Source organism: Lithobates pipiens, unplaced genomic scaffold, assembly GCF_037356315.1.
Source record: "Lithobates pipiens isolate NorthernLeopardFrog02 unplaced genomic scaffold, aLitPip1_a1.2 Scaffold_23, whole genome shotgun sequence".
Lineage (NCBI taxonomy): Eukaryota > Metazoa > Chordata > Amphibia > Anura > Ranidae > Lithobates > Lithobates pipiens.
In genome coordinates, this window is record NW_027507785.1 from 121,602,108 (window position 1) to 121,616,000 (window position 13,893).

The 13,893-nt window shown below is 47.4% G+C and overlaps 1 protein-coding gene across 2 annotated transcripts in view; it reads left to right on the top strand.

Annotated features, from left to right (window-relative positions):
• Window positions 1-6,884: 6,884 nt before the first annotated feature.
• The window catches only part of LOC143927856 (uncharacterized), a 32,153-nt gene continuing 25,144 nt past the window's right edge, over window positions 6,885-13,893 (top strand). For both annotated transcript variants that reach the window (XM_077452286.1, XM_077452287.1), the window contains exon 1: window positions 6,885-7,052. In XM_077452286.1, coding sequence (XP_077308412.1) covers window positions 6,998-7,052 — 55 coding nt within the window. In that variant the 5' untranslated portion in view covers window positions 6,885-6,997. The remainder of the gene's footprint in view (window positions 7,053-13,893) is intronic.

Consider the following 13,893-nt stretch of genomic DNA (forward strand, 5'->3'; position numbering starts at 1 on the left):
TGCCCCAAGATTCATTGGTCCATACACCATAATTTCTAAACTGAATCCGGTTTGTTTCAAGCTCCAGATTCTCAAAAGCCTCAAAATCTCTAACTCCTTCCATGTTGCCCTTCTGAAGCCTTTAGTCCTCAATAAGTTTTCTCGTCCTCTCTCTACCGTAGCACCGGTTTCTGAGGATGATCAGGAGTACGAGGTTAGCCAAATTTTGGATTCCCGACTCTGTAGAGGCATTCTCCAGTACCTCGTGCACTGGAAAGGTTTTGGTCCTGAGGAGAGGTCGTGGATTTCGGCTTCCGAGGTCTTTGCACCTCGTCTGTTGAGGAAGTTTCATTTGAAGTTCCCCTCTAAACCTGGTCCCAGGCGGGGAAGGAGGAGGCCTCGTAAGAGGGGGGGTACTGTCATGGTTATGCAATAGAGTTTGTCTGCTTACATGTCTGCATGTGTTCATTTCTAGAGACCAGCCGAGCTTCACCTGACTGCTTTTATAATCCATCCTCTGGCATGGCTCCACCCTAGCTCCTATCAGACAACTCTATATTAACCTGTGCACTGCTAGCCTATCCTGCTGATCAACCTTTGTGTGTTAGCTTCCTGTTTCCTGCCGTGTGCTCTGCTACTGTTTTCTGTTACCGACTTTGGCATGTTTTGACTATCCCTGTTTGCCTGTGATCCTGACCTTTTGGCGTGTACCCGACTATTCTTGTCTGCTTGTGGCCCCGACCTTGGCTTTGTCCCTCATCCTCCTGTTGCCTACTGTGGGTGTGAGCTGGGGGACCCTGGGGGTCGTGACCTGGAGCCAGTTGCAGCCAAGTCCATCCTCACCACCAGAGGCGCTGGTGAACACCTGCTGGCTCTTAAGCCGCGTACACACGGGCGGACTGTATGGCCAACTTAGTCCGTCGAAACACATTTCAGCAGACAGTCTGCTCGTGTGTGGGCTTCAGCGGACTTTGTCAGCATGCAGTCTGGCGTACTAAGTATTTCGGAATTTCCGTAATACTGTCCGTCATACTTTGGTTTCAGCGGACAATCCGCTCGTCAGTAGGCTAGTTCGACGGACTAAGAATGGCGCATGCTCAGAAAGGATTTACACGGCGAAAGGTTGCATTGCTGTGTATTGGACTTCCTATTTCTAGTCCCGTCGTACGTGCTGTACACGTCATCGCGCAAGCTTTCGACGGACTGTTTGTGCATCCGTGTGTGGTCAAGTCCGTTCATTCGAAAGTATGACGGACTGTCCGTCGGATTGTATGACGGACTAAGTAGGCCATACAATCCGCCCGTGTGTACGCGGCTTTAGACTCCGCGCCCCAGGGAATCTTACGCTCTAACCCCAGTGGGATCTGTCCCCTGTCTGCAGCAGTCAGCCGTAGGGTCCACAACCTTGCGGTGCACTCTTAAACCCTACGGTGTGCATCTGTCACCTGGGCTCTAGGTGACCTGACACCTTTCTGATATTTGGGTTTGGGTAAGGTCCATACTTCCCATCATAGTCGGTCCTCTTCAATATGTCCACCATCTCCAACATCTCTCCCAAAGACATATTTGAGGCCTTAAATCTTCTCTTCCAGGATCGGGATGTTTCAGGCTCCGGGCTTTCCTCGCTCTCCTCCTCGTTAGTGGAACTCTGTTTGCGCACCTGCGTTCTCTCCGCGATGTGCTCTCCCCACTGCGCCGAAAGCGAAGGGGGCAGGGAATAGTCTAGAAAGAACGTCAGGGGCGGGCGGAGTTTCACGCATGCGCACTGTATATAAAACGCAACACGCGTGTGTCATATGTATGATCTGTGAACAGAGGGAGAAGCTGATGCGACGATCGTGCAAACGAAGGTAAAATTTTGAACTTGGTACATCACTAGCCTATAATGCTTCTAGATTGAGGCCTGCATTAGTGGAGTTTAGCCTGACATTAGGGTTTGTCTTGTGTTGTGTCTTGCAGAGATTATGGACGGTTTCAACGATCACAGTTTCCTCCCTCTGTTCATCGATCAATACAGGGAGCTGCCCTGCCTGTGGCAATCAATGCACCCTCAATACAAAAACAGACTAAAGAGGCTGGCAGTGATGGAGAAACTGGTTGAGTTTGTGAAGCCGGTGGTCCCCAGGGCAGACATCCAATATTTAAAAGTGAAAATCTGTGGTCTGAGGAGTACATATCTGAAGGAGAGGAAGAAGGTGCTGAAGTCCATGCAATCTGGAGCTGCAGCAGATGAGGTTTATGTCCCCAGGCTGTGGTATTATGACAGGATGCATTTTCTGTCAGACCAGGCTGAGGTCAGAGAATCCCTCTCTACCCTTCCTTCCACGCGTCCTTCTATGCTACATTCCACACCCAACCTGGGCTTTCCACTCAGGAAGAACTGGAGGATCCCAGCTTGAGCCAGGTATAGTATTGTCCTACATATTTTGGGAGTAAAAATGAATGATGTTAAAGCGGGAGTCTGCCGGGACTCCGCGTTTTTTTTTTTTTTTTTAAAGCCAGCAGCTACAAATACTGCAGCTGCTGACTTTTAAAATAGTGACACTTACCTGTCCAGCGCGCCCGCGATGTCGGCACCCGAAGCCGATCTCTCGATTGTCTCTCGGGTGCTGCCGCTGCCATCTTGGGTATGGGAATCAGGAAGTGGAGCCTTTCGGCTTCATTTCCCGGTTCCCTACTGCGCATGCGCGAGTCACGCTGCGCAATAAGGATGGACCCGCTGCCTCTGGGATCTGTGTGTTTCCCAGCAGGCAGCGGGGGGACTTTCGGAAAGGGGCGTAATCTACGCCCCTTTCCGCAGAGAGCTATCCCGGAAGTGGGTGCAGATACCTGTACTGTACAGGTACCTGCACCCCCCCTCCCCCCTGAAAGGTGCCAATTGTGGCGCCGGAAGGGGGGAGGGTTCCGATGAGCGGAAGGTCCACTTTAGGGTGGACCTCCGCTTTAACTTGATTTGTGCTAACTAATTGCTGATTTTAGAAAGTGTTTCACATATCAATAGACAGTAGTGGCCAAAACCTTTGGGACAAGAATGAAAAATGCTCGGCTCAGAATGATAGTCTTTTCTATTGGTTAACAGTTTGCAACAGTCTTGATATGAAAATTGTGTGTGTTTGATGACCCAAAAACTAAAACTATGTCCCTTTTTCATACACAGGAAGAACTCAGCCAGGAAGAGGAGGGTGTGGAATACAGCAGCCAGGAGGTGGCTGTGGAAAGTGGCAGCCAGGAGGAGGCGGGGGTAAGTGGCAGCCAGGCAGTGGGCGGGCGGAGGAGCCTGACAGAATGGCAGGTCCCTCCCCTCTGCCTTCCACGCAAAAGGGCGAGAAAGGGGGGGAATGTGGAGGAGTCGGCTCTGAGGCTGATCGGGGAGGCTTCTGCAGCCCTCAAAGCCACCCCCACCTATCAATAGGCCTTTGCAGCCTTGGCTGCATGTAAACTCGAGCAAATGGAGGAGGGGCAAAAGATCTTGTGCGAGAAGCTAATTCTCCACACCCTCAACAAGGGTCTGTTGGGCCAAATCACACAAGCAACACACTTGTGTGATTTGGCCCATGCCCCTCCTCCTCCTCCTCCTTCTGCCACACCTCCAGCACCACAGCCACAGCCTGGAATCTCTGATCGTGTGTACAAGGGCTTACACTGCTGTCCAATGACATGGGATCCTTTCCTGAATGCTGCAACAAAATGCAGCAACAAAATGCAGCATGTCTTCTTTGTATCGTTGCTCACTGCACCACACCTCTGTGATGACCTGGGTTCATCCAGTGCAGTAAAATGCTGGTTATGTGTGAACAGGGACAACATTTTTAAGTTTGGCACAAATTAACTATTTTCTTCACAGATGTGCCCGCTGGGAGCATTGTATAAAGTGTATGTAGCATCAGCTAAATGCTGTATACATTACTTGTGTTTCAGCAGCGGGACAGGGACTTCCCGTCCTGTTCCCGAAACAAAATTAAGTCGGGCTGGGCACGGCTCAGCCACTCATAGGAAGCCTTGTATTTATAACTAATTTTATAACTTTATTTTTTTGCGCTATAAACAAAAAAATTATGACAATTTTGAAAAAAAAACACATTATTTTTAACTTTTTGCTATAATAAATATCCCCAAAAAACATTTTTCTTCCTCAGTTTAGGCCGATACATATTTTTCTGCATATTTTTGGTAAAAAAAAAAAATCTCAATAAGCATTTATTGATTGGTTTGCACAAAAGTTATAGCGTCTACAAAATAGGAGATCGTTTTATGGCATTTTTATAGATTTTTATTTTTTTTACTAGTAATGGCGGCAATCAGCGATTTTTATCATGACTGTGACATTATGGCAGACACATTGGACACTTTTGGCGTGATTTTGGGACCATTCACATTTATACAGAGATCAGTGCAATTAAAAATGCATTGATTACTGTGCAAATGTGACTGACAGTGAAGGGGTTAACCACTAGGTGGCGTTGTAGGGGTTAAGTGTGTCCTAGGGAGTGATTCTAACTGTGGGGGCAGCTAATTGTTTTTAGCAGTGTTTTACAGCTGGATTTGCAGCGCATTTTGGCTGCTAGCAGGGCGCTTTTAACCCCTGATAGCGGCCGAGAAAGGGTTAAAACCGTGCGCAATGCACCGCAATAGCTGCGTTTTCCTGGCAGTATAGCCACACTGCCCCATTGATTTCAATGGCCAGGAGCGGTGGAGGAGTGGTAAACACACCGCTCCAAAGAAGCTGCTAGCAGCACTTTTCCTGACGCCCTGCCAGTGCACTGCTCCAGTGTACTGGAGACAATGGAGCAGCTGTTTGAGAGTGGATTGCAGGCGCTATTTTTAACACTATAGTGCCTGAAAAACACCCTCAGTGTGAAAGGGGTCATAGTGAAGGAAACAGTTTGGCTCAAATGAAATACTTAAAGCGAAGTTCCCCCCACCCCAAAAAAAAAATTAAAGTCAGCATCTACAAATACTGCAGCTGCTGACTTTTAAAATGAGGACAATTACCTGTGCAGGGAGCCCGCAATGTCCTCACCCAAAGCCGACCCATCCCTTAGCTCCAGGTGGAGACGCCTCCATCTTCAGTAAGGGAACCAGGAAGTGAAGCCTTGCAGCTTGACAGCCTGGTTCCCTACTGCGCATTCGCCAGTCACGCTGCGCATTCTAAGTGATCCCTGCTGTCTTCTGGGACCTATGTGTCTTCCAGAAGACAGTGTGTGGGGGGGGGGGGGCGGACATGGCATAGATCATTGCAGGTACTGCGGCGATCTTTTGCTGGAAGTGGGGAGCAAATACCTGTATTAGACAGGTATCTGCAACCCCCAGAAGGTGGCAAATGTGACACCGGGGGGGGGGGGGGAATCTGAACAGCAGAAGTTATGGGTGGAGCTCCCCTTTAATGTCATAGGAAATCTGAAATTAGGCTTTAAAATGAATGGCTGATCGATACTGTACATGAGTATATGGCGGCGCTATTGTAAACACGAGTATAGTGTACAAGCTTTTGCTGAAAATAGAAAATTTGCATTCTAATGACAGGCTGTACGCTGCACCTGGGCTGCCTTGTATGCCAGAAATATGGCTGTGGTTACACTGAACAATCTTTTTTATGTATTTTTAAGTGAACTGATCTAAAATGTACAATTTGTCGGTGCAGGGAAAACTACAAGTATTAACTTGCTGCACCCTTGATCTGAATCATGGTCTGTTCATGTAGGGGAGGGGACACTGTGCGAAGATTGGGTTAGGGCCCCTTTCCTGTAAAGTCAGTGCGATCTCTGAGAAACGAAACTAACCTGCCTATGATAATTCCCAGCATCCTTCACTCCACTGGGAAAGAGAGACTCACTCCCACAGAAAGGAGGGAGGGGGAGAGCTCAGGAAGAGACTGCTGCTACTTGCTCATGTTGCTCAATAAGGCTTTTCAAAACCTGAGTTTTGGTAATTTTTTCAGGAAATTGAAAAAAAAATTATTTATTTTTCAAAATATACAGGTTATCACTTTGTATGAAGGGCTCTTACACCCGGACCTATTCAATTACTGATGTTTATATGCAGGAACTTGCCGGCAAAAGCTAACAGAAAGATCCTGAGTAAATAAAAACACCTCTGTAGTGGCCTCTTCTAAAGTTCCTCATCCTCTTCTAACTGCCAGTGTTTCAGTGTATGTGTATACTCTCAAATGTACTTGCATATACACGTGTATACGCTTCAATTGCTGCGCTCCACCTTAAAAATGTTCAGTTTGTTTTTGTGTCTCCAAATGCATCGCTGACTATGGCGCATGCGCCGTAGACAGCGGTGGCTGTCTTCAGGTAAATATCTCCTAAACCATATAGGTTTAGGAGATATTTCTTGGACCTACACGTAAGCCTTAATCTAGGCTTACCTGTAGGTCAAAGTGGTTTGTAAGGGTTTACAACCACTTTAAGGTGCCTTTGCAGCAAAAAAGGAGAGTGATTGAGGGGCAGTAAAAATGATTCTCATTTACAACGTTTTTTCACCCCTTAATCAGAAGTGTAATGGATAAGTGTGATCGGGGGATGGTTGCCTTTATTTCTTTGAATTACTGACTTGGAAAATGTATGCAGCTGAAATCAGAGGGCACACTTGTGCCAGGTCAGTGCCTAACAAAGTATCGAAGAGTTTGGATCGATATAACAACCGGGCAAAGCACTGTTTTAGAAAGAATTCAATGAATGTAGTCGAAAAAGTCACCATACAGCCAAAAATAGTCTACAAATATCTATTTTTATATATATTTCTTGATGGAATTGAATAAATCAATGTAGTAATCAGTTTTATTTTGTACATATTATATATATATATATATATATATATATATATATATATATACACATACATACACACAGTGTTTGGCTGGCATACATGTGGTTAACAAGATGCCTCTCCCCACCTAGGTGTAGAGGGGAAGGAGGCGTCTTCCTCAACCAACTGCAGGAGGGGTTTCTATTGCAGAACAGAGCCTAGCAAGAGATCATTCTAAGTGGAAGAAGACTGCAAACTGTTCAACATGGATCGAATCTTCCAGCACTTCGCAATTCTTGCTCTGATGTGCATAACAAGAGGTGAGTACAAAACATCCAGATTGCTGAGCATGGAGAAATTGTCTGCAATGTCCATGAGGTTAGATGTACTTAGGAGAATATTATAGTATATATGAAAAACAATACTTTTTTTCCCCCCCATTTTGGATAGAGTGACATTGGTGATCAGAATAATTAGGGCTCGTTCACATGACGCAAAGGGCAGCTATTGGCTACTGAACTTTCTTTTTCTAGTCCCGTCGTACGTTTTGTATGTTGCCACGTTCTAAACGATCAGACCTTGATGTGATCGTGTGTACGCAAGTCCGTTTCAGCGGAAAAAAACATTAAAGAGTTTTATTCTGATGGAAAAACAGGTCGTGTGTACGTAGAATTAGTCTGTAGGGTTCAATATTGAGTTAGCCCACCCTTTGCAGCTATAATGCCCTGTACACACGGTCGGAAATTCCGACAGAAATGGTCCGATCAGATTATGTTGTCAGAAAATCCGATCGTGTGTGGGCTCTATTCAGACGAAAAAAGTTTGAGAGCAGGATCTAAAATTTTCGACAACAAAATCCGATCTGACTTTTTCCGATTGTTTGTAGTGAATTCTGATGGGCAAAGTGCCACGCATGCTCAGAATAAATTATGAGACGAAAGCTACTGGCTTCTACGTGGTCCCGTCATACACAACGAACGTCACCGCGTTCAGAACAATCAGGTTTTCCGACAACTTTGTCCGACAGTGTGTATGCAACACAAGTTTTGTCCAAAAATCAGTCGGAAAAAATCTGACGCTTTTGTGGTCAGAATGTCCGACCGTGTGTATAGGGCATAACAGCTTCAACTGTTCTAGGAAGGCTGTCCGCAAGATTTAGGAGTGTGTCTATAGGAATGTTTGACTATTCTTCCCGAAGCGCATTTATGAGGTCAGGCACTGATGTGGATGAGAAGGCCTGGCGCGCAGTCTCCGCTCTAATTCATCCCAAAGGTGTTCTATCAGGTTGAGGTCGGGACTCTGTGTAGGCCTGTCAAGTTCCTCCACCCCAAACTCGCTCATCCATGTCTTTATGGACCTTGTTTGTGTATTGGTGCGCAGTCATGTTGGAACAGGAAGGGGCCATCTCCAAACTGTTCCTACAAAGGGAGCATGAAATTGTCCAAAATTTCTTGGTATGCTGACGCATAAAGAGTTCCCCTTCACTGGAACTAAGAGGCCAAGCCCAACCCTTGAAAACACCCGGACACTATAATCCCCTCTCCACCAAATGATTTGGACCAGTGCCCAAAGCAAGGTCCGTAGACACACTCCTAAACCTTGTGGACCCAGAAGACTTGAAGCTGCAAAGGGTTGGCCAACTCAATATTGAACCATATTGACTAAGACTGCCATTAAAGTTCATGTGGAGGTAGGTGTCCCAATACTTTTGGTAATATAGTGTATATGGGGATGCCATTAAAGCATTAGTCTTCTTTTTTTAGGCTTTCTTCTATTTTTTTACCTGGTAATCCAGTGAGCATGCCCATCAAAAGAACAAACTTTCCAGCAGAATACATCAGTTACAAAGATGGGACAAACGATTTAACACTAGCAGGGGTGCTTACAGGGATCAGCTTTTATTTATTTTTGTAAAACCATATCCCAAAAGGGAAAAAAAAATTTTTTTTTCTATAACTGATTTATAAAGTGTCAGCTGGAGTCTGGCTTCAGTTTGTTAGTGTATCTAAATCTTCTAGTTCAACACTTCACACCCCAAAGACTGGCATTGCTGTCTAAAGGTGCCCCCTGTGTTCCTTCATTCAGAGGGAGGACCCTTCAATACAGGATGTGTGATACTGGCCAGATCACCAGGTGGATACAAAGGGACAATAAAACGAAGGCAGCCACCATATCTAATGATTGTTAAGCTGCAATATATTACTATTGGGTATCAGCTGTGACCAATCACATTGCGTGAACCAGGCAGCTCTCCCTGTTGGCGGGGGGGTGGTCTGTGCTCATAATCAGCACATCGATTATTGGCACAGCCCCCTCAAATGTAGCAATCAGTACCCCAACATTAAAGTGTGCCAGTGCCCACCACAGTGCCAATCACTGCCCAGCAGTAACACCTATCAGTACTTATTACCTAATCATCAGTGCCCATCAATTCTACATATCAGTGCCTCCTCATCATTGCCACTTCATCAGTGCCAACTCATCAGTGCCTATCAGTGAAGGGGAAAACAAAATTTTATGAAAGAAACTAAAAAATAAATTTTTTTTTTCAAAAATGGTGCCCTTTTTTTAGCTTGTTTAGCAAAAAATAAAAACCGCAGAGGTGGTTAAATACCACCAAAAGAAAGCTCTATTTGTGGGAAGAAAATAATAAAAATGTAGTTTGGGTATAGTGTTGTATGACCTCACAATTGTCATTCAAAGTGTGACAGCGCTGAAAGCTGAAAATTGTCCTGGGCAGGAAGGAACGCAAGTGCCTGGTATTGAAGTGGTTAAGGCAGTTTCCATTAGGTTTAAACCACAAAATGAGACCAAACAGACCTGACTATTAATAACGGGTTGCCTTTGTTCCATTATTTATTGGTATTGTGCAAGAAGTTTTGCACATGTATTAAGTTTCAGACATTTTGTTTCCTGGGCTGGGCAAGGGGTGCGAGCAATTCTAGAAGAGGAGAGGAGTTCTTCTGGTGCAAACGTGTTTACAGGCACTCTATGGGGAGATAAACAACCATTTAGGCAAAATATCAACAAAATTGCTATTGTGCTTCTCTGAACATAAGTATAGAAGAAACTAAGGCTCGGTTCACACAGGGGCGACTCAGATCAGACTTCTAGTCGCCTCAGGTCGGACGACATTTAAAAATCAATGAAAGTGAATGAGAGCCGTCTTAATGCACGCTACTGAAGTCGCTCCGACTTCAGAAAAGGTTCCTGTACTACTTCAATCCGACTTGTAGGCGACTGGTACCCATTGATTTCAATGGAGGTCGCCTCCAAGTCGGATCTCCGTCTATACGAAGGCGACTCTGACAGAATTATCAGCTCTCAAGAGGGAACTCCACACCAAATTTATGAAAAAAATGTGGCATGGGTTCCCCCTCCGAGAGCATACCAGGCCCTTAGATCTGGTATGGATTCTAAGGGGAACCCCCTATGCCGAAAAAACGGCATGGGGTCCCCCCCAGATCCATACCAGACCCTTATCCGAGCACGCTACCCGACCAGGAAAGGGGTGGGGACAAGCGAGTGCCCCCCCCTTAGCCGTACCAGGCCCGCATGGGGGGTGCCTTGGGGAAGGGGGGGCCGCGCGGCCCCCCCACCCCAAAGCACCTTGTCTCCATGTTGATGAGGACAAGGGCCTCTTCCCGACAACCCTGGCCGTTGGTTGTCGGGGTCTGCGGGTGGGGGGCTTATCGGAATCCGGGAGCCCCTTTAATAACGGGGCCCCCGGATACCGGCCCCCCACCCTATGTGAATGAGTATGGGGTACAATGTACCCCTACCCATTCACCTGTGGAAAAAACTAAAACACAACACAGGGTTAAAATAGTTTATTGCACAGCTCCGGGGGTCTCCTGTCTTCGGGGGTCTTCTCGCCGGACTCCTCCGCTATCTTTTTCTAGCGGAGGAGCCCGGCTTTCTTCTTCGCCACCGCCCTCTTCTTCCGACTTCGGGGGTCTTGTCCCCCTCTTCGGTTCTTCTTGCCGGGCCACCGCTTCTTCTTCCAGCTCTTTTACTAGCGGTGGCACGGTCTTCTGTCGCCGCTGCCGCCTTCCGTTCTTCTTATTCTTCTTCTGGAGATGTTGACTCAACGCTCTCTCCGGCCGCAAAGCCAGGGACGCGGTGCGCGGCGACTTATATAGGGACAAGGGGCGGGGTCACAGGTTGATGTAACATGGTGACCCCGTCCCTTACGGAGGAGGAGGACATTGTACCCCATACTTATTCACATAGGGTGGGGGGGGGCGGTATCCGGGGCCCCCTTATTAAAGGGGGCTCCCGGATTCCGATAAGCCCCCCGCCCGCAGACCCCGACAACCAACGGCCAGGGTTGTCGGGAAGAGGCCCTTGTCCTCATCAACATGGGAACAAGGTGCTTTGGGGTGGGGGGGTCGCGTGGCCCCCCTTCCCCAAGGCACCCCCCATGTTGAGGGCACGCGGCCTGGTACGGCTCAGGAGGGGGGGGGGCGCTCGCTCGTCCCCACCACTTTCCTGGGCGGCCGGGTAACGTGCTCGGATAAGGGTCTGGTATGGATCTGGGGGGGACCCCACGCCGTTTTTTTTTCATAAATTTGGCGTGGAGTTCCTCCTTCAGAGCTCAGTCTCTGATTGGCCACGGCAAAAGTCGCCTGGCCTGGGTGGCGACTTCAAAGTCGTGTTGTAAGTCGCCCCAGGTCGTGTCTAAGTCGTGTTCAAGTCGTCTTCAAGTTGCCTCACAAAGTCGTCCTGGAAGTCGTGTCGCCCCTGTGTGAACCGAGCCTAAGTGTTGAAATGTGAACAGGCATAATTACAAACTATGGGATTCTGCATGTTGAACAAAGTCCGGCATAGGGAAACACACTGCAAAACGCTAAGGTGTGAATGGAAACTTACGCCAAACATATATGGATCGAAATTCAGCTGTTTCAACAGAAACCGACTGAATTTCAATCGTGTATGGGCCGGCTGATTGTACCCATGTTGATACATTGATAAACTTGGGTACAACCCGCCTCTCTGATTTTTCTACATACGATTACTACCAGCGGCTATAGATGCTAGTAGTAGGGATGAGCCGAACACCCCCCCCCCTGGTTCGGTTCGCACCAGAACTTTCGAACGGACCCCAAATTCATACGAACTTTAGAACCCCATTGAAGTCTATGGGACTCGAACGTTCGAAATTAAAAGTGCTAATTTTAACGGCTAATATGCAAGATACTGTCCTAAAAAGGGTTTGGGGACCTGGCTCCTGCCCCAGGGGACATGGGTCAATGCCTAAAATGTTTTTAAAAATGGCCGTTTTGGCGGGAGCACTGATTTTAATGACGATTAAAGTGAAAAAAAAAAGTGAAATATTCCTTTAACCACTTGCCGCCCGCCCTATTACAAATAGACGGCGGCAAAGTGGTTTCATAATCCTAACCGGACGTCATATGACGTGATCAGGATTATGAGCCGCTGCGTGCCCCCGGGGGCGCGCATCGCGGCGATCGTTGTTGCGGGGTGTCAGTCTGACACCCGGCAACTAGGATCTCGGTAAAGAGTCTCCGACGGAGACTCTTTACCACGTGATCAGCCGTGTCCAATCACGGCTGATCACAGTGTAAATGGGAAGAGCCGGTGATCGGCTTTTCCTCACTCGCGTCTGTCAGACGCGAGTAGAGGAGAGACGATCGGCTGCTCCTCTGACAGGGGGGGTCTGTGCTGATCGATTATCAGCACAGCCCCCCCGAGGATGCCCACACTGGACCACCAGGGACGCCACCAGACCACCAGGGATGCCCAGCAGAGGTAATCCTCCCTAGACCACCAGGGATGCCAGTCAGGCACAATGGATGCCAATCAGTGCCCATAATGGATGGCAATCAGTGCCCACAATGGGCATCACTGATTGGCATGCATTATTGTTTGGCACTGATTGGCATCCATTAGTACAGTATAACACCTGTGCCGCCTACCCATGCCCATCTGTGCCGCCTACCCATGCCCATCTGTGCCGCCTACCCATGCCCATCTGTGCCGCCTACCCATGCCCATCTGTGCCGCCTACCCATGCCCATCTGTGCCGCCTACCCATGCCCATCTGTGCCGCCTACCCATGCCCATCTGTGCCGCCCATCCATGCCCATCTGTGCCGCCCATCCATGCCCATCTGTGCCGCCCATCCGTGCCAATACGTGCCAGCTATCAGTGCCAATTTGTGCCACCTATCAGTGTCGCCCATCAGTGTCGCCCATCAGTGTCCATCAATGCCACCTCATCAGTGCCACTTCATTGGTGCCCATCAGTGCCGCCTTATCAGTGCCCATCAGTGTAGCCCCATCAGTGCCCATCCGTGAAGGAGAAAACGTACTTATTTACAAAGTTTTGAAACTGAAACAAAAAAAACATTTTTTTTTTCAAAATTTTCGGTATTTTTTTATTTGTAGCACAAAAAATAAAAACCGCAGAGGTGATCAAATACCACCAAAAGCTCTATTTGTGGGAAAAAAATGATAAAAATTTCATTTGGGTACAGTGTAGGATGACCGCGCAATTGTCATTCAAAGTGCGACAGCGCTGAAAGCTCAAAATTGGTCTGGGCAGGAAGGTGTTTAAGTGCCCTGTATTGAAGTGGTTAAATATGGTGCCTGGGGGGTGTCTGTAGTATGCCTGTGAAGTGCCACGTGTTTCCCGTGTTTAGAACAGTCCCTGCACAAAATGACATTAAATGGAAATAACATCATTTAAAACTGCTTGCGGTTTTAATGTTATATCTGGTTCCTGCAATATGGTTGAAAATCATTGAGAAAAATGGCATGGGTAGCCCTCCCTGCCCATTACCAGCCCCTTTGGGTCTTGTACGCATATTAAGGGGAACCCCGTACCCATATTAAAAAAAAGAAATGCGTGTGGCCCCCAGGCCCTATATACTCAGAACAGCAGTATACAGGCGGTGCAAACAAGACAGGGACTGTGTAGGTTTGTTGTGTTAAGTTGAATCCGTTTGTAATTTTCAACTGGTACATTTTTAAAGTGTAGCTCCAGTCAAAAAAACTATTTTTAAGCTTTTTGGAAAACATAGGGAAGGGTTATCACCCCTGTATAATTTGTTTTGTCGTACATCTTTTTTCATCTCACTTGCTGTTGTCTCCTTCCGTTAGCAAGTAGGAGATGTTTGTAAGTTGGATGTTTGAAAGT